We start from the raw sequence: 19,233 nt of genomic DNA, 5'->3' as shown, positions 1-19,233 counted from the left end.
AATGATGTGCTGAAGAAGCTTCCTAAACCTTGAAAGGTTGGAGGAACTGCAAGGAGGGAGCAATAACTCATATTTCCCTGCAACCTTGAATGTCCAATAGTCATTTTCATTTTGCAGAGGTCTGAAAGTTCAGACTGTTCTTTTCTTCTCACAAGTTCAAAACTGTGAAACTGTTTAACAAAATTGGAAATTAGAACTGAACACACTGATGGGACGTTCTTTCTGCCAAACACGTGTGTGTGTGTGTGTGTGTGTGTGTGTGTGTGTGTGTGTGTGTGTGTGTGTGTGTGTGTGTGTGTGATTTGACTTGATTAACAGCATAAGAAATACAGCATATAACCATATTTCTTGTTCCTGAAAACTATGCTGCTAGTCCTTCACTTAACAGAAATGTTTAAAACTATTGTTCACCAACACAAAAAATAAAAGATTAAAGGCAAAATGCAACTTTAATTGGTTTGTTTTGTGTTGTTTGAGGTAGCTTTAATAAATGACATTGTTTGGAAAGGTAAGTGTGTTGTTAAATAATTTTTTTAAAAGTTTTTTTTTGTATTATACTTGCATAAAATAGGATGGTCAATTTAACTCCAAATGGCTCAATTTACCCACTGACTCGGATCAACTTACCCCTAGCCTGGGGTAAGTTGAGTCACATGAACACTTTTTTTCTGAGTTCATATTTTCAAGGATCTATGTCATAGGTGCATTCTTATATTTTCAGTTATAATGAACAGTGTCTTTGTTGTACTGTCTAAATTTCCCTTGCCTGGAGATCCACATAAGTAAAATCTGGCTCATCTTACCCCACCCTCCCCCCCTATATATAGACTATATACTACACTACTCTCTCTCTCTCTCTCTCTCTCTCTCTCTCTCTCTCTCTATATATATATATATATATATATATATATATATATATATATATATATATATATCTATATATATTTATTCTCTCTCTCTCTCTCTCTCTCTCTCTCTCTCTCTGCCTCAGGCTAACCTGCTTGATCAATGTACACTCACTCGGACTGTCGATGAAGGCTCATATCTAATCTTATATTATATGGCAAAACACATATATATATATATATATAGATATATATATAGATATATATATATATATAATGTAGTGCTACATTTTTATTATTATTACTTATTATTTATTATTATTATTATTATTATTATTATTATAACTGGAGTCCCTGGTTCCCTCTTCGGTAGTCGCGTGTCACGTGACTTAAAAATGGCTGCCGCATCCTACCGTACTAGATAGTATAAACTATAGTACGCTAAAAGACACGGAAACTGCTTTACACATACTAACTAGTACAGAAGTATTCAGGAAGTCAGTGTTTGGGCCCAGAAAGTATTTGTGCTGATAGCCGTTAGCGCTACAGTGCAGTTCAGTGAATAAAAAGCTTTCCATAGGCACTGAATGTTAGTTAGTATCTAAAGTTTAGTTTTATTGTAGAAACGTCGACTAGGCGCTTAATTTAAAAGTCTTCCAGTTATTCAGCTAATGTTTATTATTTGTGTCGTGATGTGTAGCTTCCAGCTCGGTGTGTGCTAGTGAGAGACGTGTTGAGTGTAAAACAGATTCACGTCATGCCTCGGAGAAAAAGGAGCACAGTGCGGAGTGAGAGACGGAGAAAAGTTTGTCGGAGAGACAACAATAACGACCAGGAGGAAGAGGAAGAGGAGGAGGATAACACATTGGTTATCTCTGACTCTGATAGTGATGAAGAGGTGTGTGTGTTGTTCTATTTAGTGTGTGTGTGTTGTTCTATTTAGTGTGTGTGTGTGTGTGTGTTGTTCTATTTAGTGTGTGTGTGTGTGTGTGTTGTTCTATTTAGTGTGTGTGTGTGTGTTGTTCTATTTAGTGTGTGTGTGTGTGTTGTTCTATTTAGTGTGTGTGTGTTGTTCTATTTAGTGTGTGTGTGTTCTATTTAGTGTGTGTGTGTGTTGTTCTATTTAGTGTGTGTGTGTGTTGTTCTATTTAGTGTGTGTGGTTGTTCTATTTAGTGTGTGTGGTTGTTCTATTTAGTGTGTGTGGTTGTTTTATTTAGTGTGTGGTTGTACTATTTAGTGTGTGGTTGTACTATTTAGTGTGTGGTTGTTCTATTTAGTGTGTGTGTTGTTCTATTTAGTGTGTGTGTGTTGTTCTATGTAGTGTGTGTGGTTGTATTTCGTGTTTGTTGTTCTATTTAGTGTGTGTGGTTGTACTATTTAGTGTGTGTGGTTGTACTTAGTGTGTTCAATTTAGTGTGTGTGGGGGTTCTATTTAGTGCCTGTGTGAGTGTGTTGTTCTATTTAGTGTGTATGTGTGTGTATTCTCTAGTGTGTGTGTGTGGGTTCTGTTTATCGTGTGTGTGGGTTCTGTTTATCGTGTGTGTGGGTTCTGTTTATCGTGTGTGTGGGTTCTGTTTATCGTGTGTGTGGGTTCTGTTTATCGTGTGTGTGGGTTCTGTTTATCGTGTGTGTGAGTTCTGTTTATCGTGTGTGTTGTTCTAATTATTGTGTGTGTTCTATTTATGTAAATTTGTAAATGTATGCAAAATGTAAATTTATTTTGTGTGTGTTTGTTTAATGTAACACTGACATGTAATTATACACCACAAGGAAGAAGACAGTGCCAAGAAAGTGAGTCTGAGAGCAGCGCGACGCCTAGAGAGGGAAAAGAAGGAACATGTACAAGGTCTTAACACACCACAGACATTACCATGAAACATTAAAGTCCAACATGTCTGTGTAAAAGTATTACGCTTGTCCTTTAGACATGACTGAGGAGGAGATGTTGGATCTAGCTTTGAGACTCAGTAAACAAGAGGCAAACTGTGCAACCCAGAGAGAACAAGTGGAAGATGACGACATGAGAAAAGCCATGGCAGAAAGTCTTCAGGTAAAATCCTTAGTCTGTGTAAGTGACGAATGTTTCAGTGCATCGATTATTTACTCGTGCCGATGACAGGAGAGTCGAGCCACTCCGATTAAAGTGTCAAAGTGAATCCTCGTGCTCTCTGAACCACATGGAATAAGCCTGTGCTTCCAGGGAAGAAAAAATTTCCTTTGGTCAGTACATTAATCTATTCAGCTGGATATAACGTCACCGAGCTTAGACCTGACAGACCGAAGTCGTTCCTGATCACAACACTGTTACTAGAGTCTTGTACACTAGGCACAATTACCCCTTTTCCACCAGAAGGAACCGGGTCCTGGTTCAGAGCTAGTGCTGGTGCTGGTTTAAAGTCGGTTCCACTTGTGAACCTTCTAAGAACCGGTTTGCCTTTCCATCGGTTAGAGAGCGTCACAGAGCCGAGTGTGACGTCACTGTATACGTGTCACGTTACACAGCGACGTTAGCGCAGCAGCGACAAACACAACAACAACGATGGCGGATGTTGCTTTACTGTTAATGCTCATGGCTTTGTGAACCTACATTAACATCCAAACGCGGCGAATCCGACGTGTACGTGCGGCTCCGTGTAATCTGTATAAACGGAGGTTGTGATCGATAAAGTACGTAACGTTATTTTATCATTAACACAGAAAAAGTTAGCCTTAGCATGTTAGCAAGTAAGCTACCTACTATCATGTGTGCTGATAATGTATCATATTGCGGTAAAGTAAAAGTGTATTAAACATCAGTATACTTAAGGTACATTATCAAATGCGCTAACAGTAGCCCCGCCCACATCCGCTGACATAAGCGGTTCTTAAGTCTAGACCGGCGACGTTTTGGTGCTACTTAAGAACCACTTTTCCAGGTTCAGAGCCGATGCTTTAGGTGTCGAAAAAGAAGGAACTGGTTCTAAATTAGACTCCGAACCTGCACTCAAACTGCCTCGGTGGAAAAGGGGCACATGTGTGACTGCCGCATCTCCTCATCTCCACGCTTCCCTTCTTACCCCCGAAGCACCTATTTGTTTTGGATTTGTGTAAATTTGGAGTCATCAGACCACACGACCTTTTTCAATCGTTCCACAATCCGGTGTTTATCCTCATGCAAATTAAAGTGGCTTTGTCTTCACCTTCTTCCTGTGAGTTCTCGTCACGTCGTGCGCGTCGAAATGCTCTTACTTTCACTATTAAACTTAGCTGTGAGTTCCACCTACTGTCGATTATCGTCAAGATTTGACTTCATCAAGCGGTTTGAACATCGTCGGTTGTTGTTTTTTGTGATGACAAGCTACACACCGGCTAATAGAATTATTGCTGCTGAAACATTAATCACTGCAAAACAATTTAAATCATAGTATTTAAATCCATTTTTTTTAGTGTAGTAAACATTTATTTATTTTAGTCCTAGTCAACAATGGAAAAATAAATAAATAAATAGAAATAAGTTAATTAAGTTAAACCAGCACTTGTTTTTTAAAAAAATAATTTATATATTTTTATTTATTTATTTCAATTGTTGACCAAGACTAAATGCTAATCAAATGGGAAACAATTTCTAATGTATTATTGAACAATTCCTGTACAGGAAACTTTCCTGAATTGATCTGTAATCCTTTGTATGACCTTTTTTTTTTTTTCATCTGTTAAACCCACTGACCTCAGTCAGTCGGCTGCAGTCAAGCTTCAGAAACGAGCTTCAAACGAGTCCGGTCCGCGCCGAAGCCTCACCAAGACCGAGACGCCGTATCGGCACACGTTCGATGCAAGCTCTCCTTTTCGAGTAAGGACAAGAAAGCCGGCGTGAGCATAGACGACGTTCCAAATGCACAAGCAAGCGCTTTAAAAAGTTCCGAGGAGGACGGAGCGCTTCTGCCGATGCCTGATCTGTCTCAGGGGACGTTATCGCGACCTTCGCCTCCGAGTCCGACCCTCCCCTCTGTGCCTTCTGCAGATTCTCAAGTTAGTGAATTTGTATCTCTGCCTGTTTAATTTGTTAGCACTGAAACGACAGAATAAGGACGTCTTCTTTCTCTTATTTGACAGGAATCCTGCTCTTCACGTCTGGCTAAACAGGAATTTGACGCACACCGTCCCGAGGATGCGTCTTCGCAGAGCGACGCTCCGCTCGAGGGGTCGCCCGTCTTCCTCCGTCATTGCAGCGTAAGACTGAACCAGAACGTTCTGAGCTCAAGCAGATCCTTTAGGATTTCCTCACATACGACCAACAGCGCTCTCGGCTCAACCAGCCCGAACCCAAAGTCCCAAAGCAGCCCGCTTCCTCCCAAAAGCCCCGTTTTTCCTAAAACTGACTTAAAGAGATGCACTCAATTAACACGGGGTAAATTTAGCGATTCCCACAGCAGCCGTTCAGACGGCGTACGCAAACCCGAAGACGCGTTTCAAGAATCCTCCAGCCGTAAATGCAGAGATTCCCCGAAACGCCTTTCACGCGGCAAGAAAGCTCCGTCGTCATCACGCGCCTCGGCGCCCGAAGACGACAGTCAGGTTTGTAAAGGTGTTTATTTCTCCAGGATAAAGGAGCGGCTCGTTCTCTTCATGTTTAATCGCGGTTCTGAGATGGCAAACGAACAGCATCAGGTCATACGTAATACTCAATACCGACAATATTATCGTACACATAAAGGATAAATGATGCTTAGAGGAAAATAATCAACCTTACGGTGGTGTGATGTGGCACTACTCAAGCCAGACGTCGATCATTTCCTATAGCGACACGTCAAATATCCTTTTATTCCAAAGTAGTTGTCAGGAACACGGGGATAAAACAGACCCAGATGCAGGATAGCTAAAATAAACAGGGTTTATTAACTAAAAAACACAGAACAGGACAGAAACTAGGACACGGCCTAGACAAGACGACGACGACAGAGGATTCCATGCTGCTTAAGGCAACGCGGCTCGACTAAACACTAATAACAATTAGACACGTGAGGAACAGGTGTGCAGAGGCGGGGAGGAAGAGACAAGGGCGGGGCAGACAGTAGTTTAAAAACGTAGTAAATTTTAGGTTTGCTTTTTAAACCATTTATAGTTGCATATGATGGTATGGATTTTATTGTTGGAGGGATATCAGATGAATAAAACTGTGTCTACTGTCAGAGCTACGGTGTGATCGATTACTGAGACTTTTGACCAATCAGATTTAAGAATTCTGCAGCGATATTTAAATAATGACCGTAATATTTGCCTCATGTTTCAAATCAATCGGTTCTTGCAGTCGGAGGTATCCGTGAAATTCCGCGGTTATTATATTGCAAGAGGAACATCACCGTGTGTATATTTCACATCGAGCGGTTTATTTTTTTTTAATAGTTATTTTCAGAGTTTTCTAACTAGTTCTTTAAATCGCAGGAAGCTGGCAAGGTGAAGGAACAAGCGAAGGAAGAATCCTCTCGAGGAACCGGATTAAGAACTGTGTCAGGTAGAAGGGTGTGTGTGTGTACGTGTGTGTGTACGTGAGAGAGAGTGTGTGTGTGTGTGTGTGTGTGAGTGTGGTGGTTTCACCATGGCTGCAGAACCGAGCAGTGTCCTGCAGCACGTAAGCCCCACACAGAGTGACCGGTTCCTGCCGACAGGGTCTGCCGAGTTATTGGACTTCCTGTGCGATGGTTCCGTACAAACACACAAGAAGGTTTTTAAGATTTTATTCAGAAAGACCAGACAACTGGTTATTAAATCAAAGCTTTCTTATTCGTTTGCAGACAGAGCACCGACGTTAGACACGTCTTCTCCTGCAGACGGCTGTCCTACGGATGGGTTAATCAGTCACATGGTCCTTCTTCTGTCAGATGATGATGATGATGATGACGATGATGACAAGGTATTTATAGTATTATAGTATAATGTTAAATATGCCACTTAAAGTAAAAATTCACAATAAATATTCACGTGTACCCTGTTTTTTTACAGATTATTCATCCGAGCCCGGTCTTCCCTCAGGGCCGTGCTTCGTGCGCAGGCAAGCCGAAGCTCTCGCCGACGCAACTCTGCCCTTCCTCACCCTCAGCCATCACCACACCAGACTCAAATCACACCAAATCCTCTTCCCAGGTTCAGTCTGAGCAGCCTAATGTGTCCAGGAAGTCCTCTGACTCCAGACTCTCTTCAGCAGCCGAAGGGAAGGATATAGGTGTTGTATCGTACTTCTGGGGCATCCCGTTCTGCCCCAAGGGGCAAAGCCCAGACGATTACACCCGAGTCATCCTCACCCAGCTGGAGGTGTATGAGAAGAGCCTGAAAGAGGCCCAACGACGGCTACTGCACAAAGCCGACTGGGGCCTTCCTGTGAGTTCGGCCTTTTGTATATCAAAATGTATTTCTTGTGAGTTTTGAGGTTTTACTTGAATTCACAAATGAAATTGAAGAGACCTGTGAACAGAGAAAAGTGAGCTGTATCCATGAACATTCTGTAAATATGTATATAATATAATATATAATAACGTCCAATCATCCAGCTAACATCCAATCGACCTGGTTATTTAGATTTATATATAGAAGAAGAACTAGCCTTTATTTTGTCACGTATACATTACAGCGCAGTGAAATTCTTTCTTTGCATATCCCAAATTTGGAGGTTGTGGTCAGAGCACAGGGTCAGTCATGATACAGCAGAGAGAGCATCGAGGGCCTTGCTTAAGGGCCCAACAGTGGCAGCTTGGATGTGCCGGGGCTTTAAAACCAATCAACTACCGAGCATTAACCACTTGAGCCACCATATATATGTGTGTGTGTGTGTGTGTGTGTGTGTGTATAAATATATATATATATATATATATATATATATATATATATATGTGTGTGTTTCTCTCTCTCACACACACACAACTCTCTCTCTCTCAAGCGGTTAAGGCTCTGGGTTGTTGATCGGACGATCGGGGTCTCAGCAAACCTCAGCACCACCAAGACCCTGTGTTCTGACCCAAACCTCCAAAGTTGAGATATGAATTTCACTGTGCTGTAATGAATATGTGACAAGATAAAGGCTACTATAAACACACACACACACACACACACACACACACACACACACACACACACACACATGGATTTTGACAAATGAAACTAATTATTAAATTCTGATTAATTAAATGGTGATGTATAAATAGAGTACCGGCATTTACATTTACAACCTTTAGCAGGTGCCCTTATCCTTACATTTTTATCTCATTTTTATACAACTGAGTAATTGAGGGTTAAGGGCCTTACTCGGGGGCCCAGCAGTGGCCCTTTTACTATGAATGTTCAATTCATGCTCACACTGTGTGTACATGACCTTTTATGGAGTTTTGTGGGTGTCACTACATGCAAGCACAGTTTACACTTAATGACCGATCAACCTGTGTACACAAGTACAAATAAAATAAGCGTTTTTGTTGTTGTTGTTGTTGTTGTTTTTTTTGTTTGTTAGTTGTTTTAATCTGATGGAAATTTGTAGTTTGGTTAACAGACAATTTTACTATTTTACTGACCCAAGCTTCATTACCATACAGACACTTAACTCTACAGCTGAAGCAAATCGCTCGTATCTGTATTTATATCATTTATGTATTATGAAGCGTGAAAGGCTCGCGTGCTGTTGTGAGTGCAGGTGTTCCCGTGTCCGGTAGAGCGGCCACACGGCAGGAGACTGAAGCGACACCGAGCCCCTCGGCTTCTGGACGAAGACGAGGAAGAAGAACAAGAAGAAGACGAGGAGAAGGAAGAGGTTCAGGGTCGAGACGAGGAAGAAAAAGAGAAAAAGAAAAAAGTGGAACGTAAGAAAAGAGAAGACTCTCAGTCCTGTTCGGAAGAAGGAGCGCAGAACGGTCAGCACGAAACCTACGTCGTCGTGTCCTCCCCTGAGACGCAGGAGGAGCTCGGGGTGCGCGTTCATCACTTTTATTATTATTCCACACCTAGGGCTGGGCGATATGGCTGAAAACTGTATCACGATATCAGTGTTTCATATCGGTCGATATCGATCACGTGTCTATCGCGATACATATCGTTATCGTTTTATCGCCCAGCCCTATCCACACTTTAAAATACACCTAGATATGAGATGTTTATATTTATTTAGGGTTTACTAAATATTGCTTTTGGCCGTTATTTAATATAAATAGATATTCATACTTTTTTTTTGCCAGAAGGAGGAGCTCAAACGATTCGTTCTGTTCGACTAATGATGGGAATGTGAGTGTTTGTCATGTTCAATTTGTCCTTTTAAATTCGTACATGCTTTAATTCTATTCCACAGCAGAAATCACCCTTAATGCTTGGGCAAAAAGAGTCTACAAATCCAGCGAAACCTTCCAGGTAAAGAAAGACTTTTTACTAATTAACAGATACTCTGTTTAACGAACGTCCGATCAACCTGGTTATTAAACACGATCGTTTCTTCCGTAGTTGCAGGAAACTTATTCCTCAGGACCTTTCAGAAGACACTCAGATACAGTCAGAGCCCGATGAGCTCGGAGAAGAGGTTCAGGACGGAAGTTTCGACATGGAGGGCGCCGTGTGTCCAGGTACGGAAAGGAAGTAACGTGACTCTCTGTAAAAGATATCAGGATCGTTATAAATCGGTCCGATTTGTTCATAAATTCGCCAACAGGTTTTATTTCTCTCCACGTTATACGTCCACAAATGAGTGCTTCAGGGCCTTTTTACACCCTGTCACTCCATGTGTTGTCTCTGATCCGATAGCTATCTGATTTGTTAAAACTGTCCCATTTACATCAGGCCACATAAACGCGTCTCGGCGAATCGGATATCGATCCGATCTTTCTGCTCCCGCTCAAAATGCTAAAATATATTTTACCTCATTTCCGTGGTAATTGAAATGAGCACGCTTTGGTGTATGCGGTTTTCAGAACGCGATCAAAAAGAAGATGTAAAAACTCGTTACGACGGTTATGCTACAAAAAAACAGCGTTTACATTTATTTGTTTCTGGCACGATGCACGACTCGTGAGTCACCTGCGAGTGACGTACTTCCGTTTGGGAGGAGTACAGCGCTGACGTATGTGGCTTGAACAACCACATTCATTTACACCTGTCCAGTTTCATCTGAAACGCGTCCCAGACCACCTCCTGAAGGGGTTCGTACCATCGGGTTTATATCCGTCTCCAAAATCTCACGGAGGGCATTTAGACCTGGTCTTTTTACCATCGGATAGATATCGGATCACAATGTAGAGAGGCAGCTACAACGCGTTTTGTGTAGTAACAGCGTTTAGATCAGGAGTTATTGACTTGACAAGACCCGCCCCTTTCTGCTCATTGGCTACACGTTTGTTTTGATATTGGTTTTGTTTGGTGGTCCAAAGCAGTTTTCTGAAGCATTTCTCAAATATCGTGGACCCCATCTTTAATGTCTATGTTAATGCCTTAACGATACGTTTACGAAAACAGATAACGTGTCTCTCTCTCCTGTGTTGAAATACAGAAACCCAGATGACACCAGAGCTGATGGTGACCAGTCCTGCACAGGTACAGTACATCCATCTCCCAGTGCACTCCGGTGCCACATCCCGCTCGGAAACGACGCTATAATTAATAATTTATTTATTATTTTTTTTTACATGTTTTTCGATATCCGCGCTCGCAGTCAAACGCTGACGGCATGGAGGTGGACGAAGTGACCGAGTCACCCCCTGAAGCTGACCTGGGAGAGAGGATGGAGCAGGAGCGCCCAGGTGAGGAGCCGTCGTGGATGGAGTCAGTTCCTTCTCAGGTGGAGTGTCCCATGTGCACTCGCCTCTTCCCTCTCAGTAAGATCGAGGTGCACGCGGCCTACTGTAACGGCGCCGTGGAGGAGCAGGTCCAGGAACAGCAGGACAACCTTTCACAAGGTCAGCAAGGGTTTAGTTTTAACAACATGATGTAATACTGTATTTATTTATTTATTAAAAAAAAAAAAACAGCTCAGTTGTTCTCCTTTATTTAGCGAGCGCTAGACGGAAGATCACGAGAAGAACAACGGAGGACGACGTGACGTTTGAGAAGTAAGTAGGTATCAAAGCGTCCCTTCATTTCTCCTGCATGTTCTTACAGCCTTCAATTCGCTCAACTTGTATTTATTTATCTTTTTATTTTACATTATTTTTAATCCATATATTCTCAAGTTATTCCTTAATGCACCGTAGACAGTCGCCCCCCCCCCCCCCCCCCGTCCCTGTGGACCGTCTTAAGGACCCAAACTATTATAGCTGTAGCTGTGCAAACGTACAGAAAGCTGCGGCGTATATCTACAGAAATGGATCTTGTTCAATTAAATACTTTTATTTATTTATTAAATACCACTTTATTGCTTGAATCACTCATACCTAGTACCTTTTAGAATAAATAGCGTAAATATATAATACTGAAAATGAGAAGGACGATTTAAAGGCGGGGTCTCCGATGTTTGAAAGCCAATGTTGACATTTGAAATCACCAAAACAAACATGCCCCTAACCCAAACGGGTCCCACCCCTGTATCGATAGCTCCGCCCACACATGCGTACGTAACCCGGGCGACTAACAGAAAGAAACGTGTCTTTATCATAGCTGAAGGGAAGAACAATACGATTGTAGATAAACAAACAAGCAAAAATGCCACACAAGCATAATGATGTAAAGGACAAAGGCATATATTAGTTCTGTGTAACAAAGCAAAACCAACGTTACTCACCTATCGAGAAGGAAAAAAGCGCCTCGGCGTCTTAAGTAAAGTCGGCCACATATTCACAGGTCGGAGTTTCCCGAGTCGATAACTCCTGAGCTAAACGCTGTTACTACACAAAACGCGGTTGTAGCTGCCTCTCTACATTACTACGATAGAAAAGAGGTGTTATTTGTGTAGTAACAGCGTTTAGCTCAGGAGTTATTGACTCGGGAAACTCCAACCTGTGAATATGTGGCCAACTTCCTGCTCCTTCAGTTCTCTCCAGCGCTGGAAAGCTGATCCTATATTAACACGTCCTACTTCTTGTCCTTATCGTAAGTCTTTCTTCTCTTTCTTTCTTTGTTTTTTATCCTCCATGTCGATGTTAAAACCGCTTTCTGCTAACGTCACACACATGCGCACCGAACACTCTCTCCGCCCATATTGACAAGCCCCGCCCCTTTCTGCTCATTGGCTACACGTTTGTTTTGATTTTTGTTTATTATTCGGCCCGATTCAGTTTTCTAAATCATTTCTCAACAATCGGAGACCCTGCCTTTAAAATCTCTAAACAGGAAGTCAGAGTGGGACGTTTCAGACACGCCCCCCCCTTTTCTTTTTTAAGTTGCCGATAGTATTTATATTTATTTGTATAGCGCTTTTAACAATTGACATTATCTTAAAGTACCTTTACAGAACATAAACATAGAACAAAAGGTTAATATATATAAAGATTAATATAATACAAAAATTCAAGATTAATATTAGATATATTTAAATGTTTGTATTTGTCCCCAAGGCAATATAAATAATTAATGATTAAACAATAACTAATTATTATTTATTAATTTAATAAAAATCTATCACTATATTTTAATAATATGTAATTAATATGAAAAAAATAATAATAAATGATTAATATAAAATATACATATTTTTTTATTATTTAATATTAAATAATAATTAATATTTAGCATTTGATTAAATCTGACGGGAAGCTGAAGTGCAGAACGATGTCCTGAAAATAGATAAAAATGATATTCAAAAAAAAGTTTGTACTGATTTTGTTTAAAAAAAAACCACATTATTGACGATATCAAAAAATCACACGATAACATCATTTATAACACTATCGATATGTCGGTGTGTTCAGAATGAGAACGAGCACCGTGTTTATCTGAGTGTTCTTAAATTATGTAGCATAAAAATGTTCAATAATATTTTATTTGTGTGTGTGTGTGTGTGTGTGTGTGTGTGTGTGTGTGTGTATGTATACACACACACACACACACAGATATAGTTTATCAAGCCATATATAAAAAAAGTTCAATAATAGTTTTATTTTATATATATATATATATATATATATATATATATATATATATATATATATATATATATATATATATATATTATTGAACTTTTTAACGTCTTGGCTGAATAATGTTGATGTGTGTGGTGTTTTTTTTTTTTTTTATATCAGATCAGAGCAGCGAGAGAAATGCTTCTTGTGTAAAAAGTTTTTCACGACTAAGGAGTACAGACATCATGTGGATCAGTGCATTCAACAGAAAGCGCTCGGACCAAAGCAGGTAAACCTTCTGAAAACTAAATGCATACAGTTATTTACTTCAGAGCTTTGTGTTCCTGTCAACTGTAAAAATAATCAGGGAGAGAAAATGCTGATTACAGTAGAACACACCAAGCCTGCGATTATTAAATAATGAGAGAAAGTCGAGCGTTGAAATAAATGTATCTGTTCACAAAGTCATCACGTTAAACACGGCAAATTTATATCCTTATAGATACTTTAACCTCCTGCACCATCAGTTCTTACAGCTTCTCTTAACTTTAAATAAGTAAAGGTGGGGTCTCCGATTGTTGAGAAATGCTTCAGAAAACCGAGTCGGGCCGACAAACTAAACAAAAACAAAACAAACGTGTAGCCAATGAGCAGAAAGGGGCGGGGCTTGGTGATATGGGCGGAGAGAGTGTTCAGTGCGCGTGTGTGACATCAGCAGAAAGCGGTTTAACATCGACATGGAGGATAAAAACAAAGAAAGAAGAGAAGAAAGACTTACGATAAGGACAAGAAGTAGGACGTGTTAATATAGGATCAGCTTTCCAGCGCTGGAGAGAACTGAAGGAGCAGGAAGTCGGCCACATATTCACAGGTTGGAGTTTCCCGAGTCAATAACTCCTGAGCTAAACGCTGTTACTACACAAATAACACCTCTTTTCTATCGTAGTAATGTAGAGAGGCAGCTACAACCGCGTTTTGTGTAGTAACAGCGTTTAGCTCAGGAGTTATCGACTCGGGAAACTCCGACCTGTGAATATGTGGCCGACTTTACTTAAGACGCCGAGGCGCTTTTTTCCTTCTCGATAGGTGAGTAACGTTGGTTTTGCTTTGTTACACAGAACTAATATATGCCTTTGTCCTTTACATCATTATGCTTGTGTGGCATTTTTGCTTGTTTGTTTATCTACAATCGTATTGTTCTTCCCTTCAGCTATGATAAAGACACGTTTCTTTCCGTTAGTCGCCTGGGTTACGTATGTATGTGTGGGCGGAGCTATCGATACAGGGGTGGGACCCGTTTGGGTTAGGGGCGTGTTTGCTTTGGTGATTTCAAATGTCAACATTGGCTTTCAAACATCAGAGACCTCACCTTTAATTAAATAATATACATTTATAAATAATTATAATGTCTTCATGTGAAGAAAAACAAACCTGTTCAGGAAAAATACTATTCATTAAGTAACAAATAATTCCGTGAGTGTTTTCTGTGGTCTTTAATGCCATTGCATAGTTTTTTTTTTTTGTTTTTTTTTTAAAATGTAGTCACAGATCAGAATATAGATTTTTAACATGATATATTTGCTCTGGTCTTGTTTCTGCTCCTCGCTCAAGCTGAGGTCATGTGAGAAGACACACTGAGACACACCTATGCTTTAGGCAAATTTCACTCTGTGTAACTCGAACTGAAATGTCTGTACAGCTTCTGTTAGGGCTGGGCGATATGACTGAAAACTGTATCACGATATCAGTGTTTCATATCGGTCGATATCGATAATTATTGATTTTTTTTTTTAATGACCCATTTAAAATAAGGACTAGGAGAAAAATATATTACATCTAAACATTTTTATTTTTAAACTTAACCTTCCTCTGATCATAATCCCCTCAGACAGAAATGTCAATAACCAGGAAACCTCCAATAATTATAATGTAAACATGAGTCTAAAGTCACAATGAACACTTAACAATTATTTCTTAACATTTAAGGTGCAAAATGAAAGAAAATGTAAGAAATGCTTAATAAAGTGTAATAAAATAGTGCAAAGTGTTAAATATAAACATAGAGAAACCTGAGAATTTAGTGCAAGTTTAGTGCTAGGAAGTTCACTAGCTGTTCACCTTCGGCAACCTCTGTTTACTTCTGATGAAGAATAAAAAATATCGAACGTTTTATCGAACACATTTTGTATTGATATCGATCACGTGTCTATCGCGATACATATCGTTATCGTTTTATCGCCCAGCCCTAGCTTCTGTATGCTAAAAATAAATGGAACGTATGTATAGCGGGTCAGATTTAAAAGAACATGTTACGTATATTTTACGTTTATAGTTCTCGTCATATCTGGTAAACTTGCTTATATAACCAACTCGCTTCTTTTGCACATAAAAGACTTTATAAGAATTTAACCAGGGATTTTTTTTTAGATTTATCATCTACACATTTGAGATTCTGTTGTTTTTTGTTATCGTAGTTGCGTGTGACTACTCGTGTGAGAGCCGTTCCCAGAATAATCATTCAAATCTATTTTCTTTGTCTTTCAAGGGAAACGGCTTGCTGTCTGCTTTAAATCGGACAGAAACGGTGCATCTGGGTACGTATACGCCATCTAGTGTATATCTCGACCGTGACTTGGGTATGTGGTAGCTAGAAGTTAGCCCTTAACTCTGAATCGCTCAGTTGTACAAGGAGTGACTTGCATTTTTACACTAAGCTAAGCAATTCACCATTAAGGGCCTTAATCAGGGGCCCAGCAGTTGCAGCTTGTTGTAATTGGGATTTGAACTCATAACCTTCTGATTGGAAGTCCAACACCTTAACCGCTAAGTTACCACATCCGCATGAGATCAAATGTATGTCGCTCTGGATAAAGGTGATGATTGTGTCAAAGCATTTCTTTTAGAATTTGGATTTTTTTTTATAGCATTATCACTGCTTTTGTTTTATATTCTGATAAAAACAGAATTTTACTTCTATCTATCTATCTATCTATCTATATCTCTCTCTCTATGTGTGTGTATATATATATATATATATATATAATGTGTATGTGTGTATATATATATATACACACATATATATATATACACACACATATATATACATATATATATATATATGTATATGTATATATATATATATATATATATATATATATATATATATATATATATATATATATATATATATATATATGTATGTGTGTATATATGTGTGTGTATGACATGGGGCATTACAGTAGTCTATCTGTATGACATGGGGTGTTAGTCGTCTATCTGTATGACATGGGATGGGGCGTTACAGTAGTCTGTCTGTATGACATGGGATGGGGCGTTACAGTCGTCTATCTGTATGACATGGGATGTTACAGTAGTCTATCTGTATGACATGGGATGGGGCGCTACAGTAGTCTATCTGTATGACATGGGATGGGGCATTACAGTAGTCTATCTGTATGACATGGGATGGGGCATTACAGTAGTCTATCTGTATGACATGGGGTGTTAGTCGTCTATCTGTATGACATGGGATGGGGCGTTACAGTAGTCTGTCTGTATGACATGGGATGGGGCGTTACAGTCGTCTATCTGTATGACATGGGATGTTACAGTAGTCTATCTGTATGACATGGGATGGGGCGCTACAGTAGTCTATCTGTATGACATGGGATGGGGCATTACAGTAGTCTATCTGTATGACATGGGATGGGGCATTACAGTAGTCTATCTGTATGACATGGGGTGTTAGTCGTCTATCTGTATGACATGGGATGGGGCGTTACAGTCGTCTATCTGTATGACATGGGGCATTACAGTCGTCTATCTGTATGACATGGGGTGTTACAGTAGTCTATCTGTATGACATGGGATGGGGCATTACAGTCGTCTATCTGTATGACATGGGATGGGGTGTTACAGTAGTCTATCTGTATGACATGGGATGGGGCATTACAGTAGTCTATCTGTATGACATGGGATGGGGTGTTACAGTAGTCTGTCTGTATGACATGGGATGGGGCGTTACAGTAGTCTATCTGTATGACATGGGGTGTTACAGTCGTCTATCTGTATGACATGGGATGTTACAGTAGTCTATCTGTATGACATGGGATGGGGCGCTACAGTAGTCTATCTGTATGACATGGGATGGGGTGTTACAGTAGTCTATCCCTTTAAGGCGTTTGGCTTCTGAAGCCCCAGTGCAGATGAGATCTTTTGATTGTTTCATACAGCTTTCAGGCGTTGTGTGCTTTAGGATCAGGTTTTAACTATTTGGATGCGATACACTTAATAACGGCTGTTAGGATCTGTAGCAGATCTATTTGAACTCATTTCTGTCATCATGTTGATGTTAAGGCTACAAAGCTCAGGGTTTCCTCACACATCTAAAATATAATCTCCAAACTCGTTTCAGATGACAGCAGAGCTGGACCCTCTAATACTACTGCAAGAAACAGTCGGTAGGCTTTCAATCAGTTCACGTGCATAACCTCAACATCCTGAGTCGGTAAACTTAAAGCGGTGTGTGTCTGTCTGTGTGCGTGCATGCGTATGTGTGTCTGTGTGTGTGCGCATGTGTGTCTGTGTGCGTGCATGCGTGTCTGTCTGTGTGCGTGCGTATGTGTGTCTGTGCGTGCATGCGTATGTGTGTCTGTGTGTGTGCGCATGTGTGTCTGTGTGCGTGCATGCGTGTCTGTGTGTGCGTGCGTATGTGTGTCTGTGTGTGCGTGCGTATGTGTGTCTGTGTGTGCGTGCGTATGTGTGTCTGTGTGTGCGTGCGTATGTGTGTCTGTGTGTGCGTGCGTATGTGTGTCTGTGTGTGCGTGCGCATGTGTGTCTGTGTGTGCGTGCGTATGTGTGTCTGTGTGTGCGTGCGTATGTGTGTCTGTGTGTGCGTGCGTATGTGTGTCTGTGTGTGCGTGCGCATGTGTGTCTGTGTGTGCGTGCGTATGTGTGTCTGTGTGTGCGTGCGCATGTGTGTCTGTGTGTGCGTGCGTATGTGTGTCTGTGTGTGCGTGCGTATGTGTGTCTGTGTGTGCGTGCGTATGTGTGTCTGTGTGTGCGTGCGTATGTGTGTCTGTGTGTGCGTGCGCATGTGTGTCTGTGTGTGCGTGCGCATGTGTGTCTGTGTGTGCGTGCGCATGTGTGTCTGTGTGTGTGCACATGTGTGTCTGTGTGCGTGCATGCGTGTCTGTCTGTGTGCGTGCGTATGTGTGTCTGTGTGTGCGTGCGTATGTGTGTCTGTGTGCGTGCGTATGTGTGTCTGTGTGTGTGTGTGTGTGCGCGTATGCGTGTGTGCGTCTGTGTGTGTGTGTGTGTTTTCCTCAGCAGCCTCGCAGACACGTCCGTGACGCCTGGTGACAGCTCGGACTCTCAAGCTTCTGGTTATTACGTCAGCTCGTCTCCTATCAAATCCTTCACTCCCATATCAGAAATCACCGACTGCCTCATAAACTTCCGGCAGCAGTACTCGGACCGGACCAGCCAGAGACTCGGGAGGAAGAGGAAATTCAAGAGATAGCATTATAAAAATATACTCCAAAGCATCGATTATTGCTTTCCTTTTATACCAAGGCTACATTGTGTGCCATTTTTATGTTATTTCTATATTATATTCTAATTAATATCATTAAATGATCCAGTAATGTTATTTAAGGTGCCTTGTTATTTTGAATTTTGTAGAGATATTATGTGATGATGTACGAGGCAGAAAAAAAAAGAGAAACCGTTGATGAAACATTTTTATAACTGATAATATAAAATCCATATACAATAAAATGATTTTGCTCGTTTAATTATTTCTTTATTTCATGTTAAACTAGAACTTTCGCTATGTTTATTATATAAGAATACTCTCTGTAGATTTGTACCGTGACAGGTTGCTATTATCGTAAATTATCTTAATCCAGTGTGTGATTGGTATCTTTTTTTTCTTTTAATGAACCATTAGAACCTAAAGTGCAGGTAAAGGTCATTACGATTTGCATGTAAGGGAAGGCCGCACCTTTAGAAGCCACACCCGGTTATGTCAGTTTCTGGGTAATGGCTTCATCCTAAAAGTATGTACAAGTATGTTAATGTGTTTATGGTTCCAGGATTTGAAGTAGGATCAAAATCTTGGGCAGTAAAATGACCATTACAGAAAATAATACCATTTTTTTCTGTTTGACTTTGTTCTGTCTGATATCTCATGACAGTAACAGGAAGTGTGACGTCAAGAGAGACTCTGCATCACAGCCATTAAAGATGATGGACCTGTGTGTGTAAGAGAAAAGGAGAGGGAGAGAGAAAATAGAGAGGGGGAGAGTGACCGAGAGGGAGAAAAAAGAGAAAGATGGAAAAGGAGAGGGAAAAAAGAAGAGAGAAAGCAAAAAAAGAGAAAGTGATAGAG

At 40.5% G+C, this 19,233-nt stretch overlaps 1 protein-coding gene and 1 non-coding gene across 7 annotated transcripts; both read left to right on the top strand.

Moving 5' to 3' along the window:
* The first annotated feature begins 1,274 nt into the window (after window positions 1-1,274).
* Window positions 1,275-18,637, top strand: uimc1 (ubiquitin interaction motif containing 1). Of its 6 annotated transcripts, none has more exons than XM_047805542.1 (18): window positions 1,276-1,743; window positions 2,617-2,692; window positions 2,772-2,896; window positions 4,558-4,854; window positions 4,939-5,400; window positions 6,268-6,337; window positions 6,618-6,736; window positions 6,826-7,200; window positions 8,504-8,776; window positions 9,155-9,210; window positions 9,301-9,419; window positions 10,340-10,383; window positions 10,502-10,745; window positions 10,841-10,898; window positions 13,023-13,131; window positions 15,388-15,436; window positions 17,257-17,302; window positions 18,171-18,637. In XM_047805542.1, the coding sequence occupies exons 1-18, from the start codon at window positions 1,603-1,605 to the stop codon at window positions 18,361-18,363; spliced, it is 2,856 nt and encodes a 951-aa protein (XP_047661498.1). In that variant the 5' UTR covers window positions 1,276-1,602; the 3' UTR covers window positions 18,364-18,637. The 6 variants fall into 6 exon arrangements, 3 of the variants coding, with proteins under 3 accessions (XP_047661498.1, XP_047661496.1, XP_047661497.1); XM_047805540.1 differs by having other exon boundaries at window positions 9,152-9,210; XM_047805541.1 differs by having other exon boundaries at window positions 1,277-1,743; window positions 9,152-9,210; window positions 18,174-18,637.
* Window positions 6,408-6,536, top strand: LOC113662497. Its single transcript, XR_003445270.1, has one exon. It is a non-coding gene; the product is annotated as a small Cajal body-specific RNA 14 (non-coding RNA).
* Window positions 18,638-19,233: the final 596 nt, after the last annotated feature.

Source organism: Tachysurus fulvidraco, chromosome 21 (assembly GCF_022655615.1).
Source record: "Tachysurus fulvidraco isolate hzauxx_2018 chromosome 21, HZAU_PFXX_2.0, whole genome shotgun sequence".
NCBI classification, from domain to species: Eukaryota; Metazoa; Chordata; class Actinopteri; order Siluriformes; family Bagridae; genus Tachysurus; species Tachysurus fulvidraco.
Note: the sequence above shows the minus strand (reverse complement) of the source record. Positions and strands in the feature narration are given on the sequence as shown.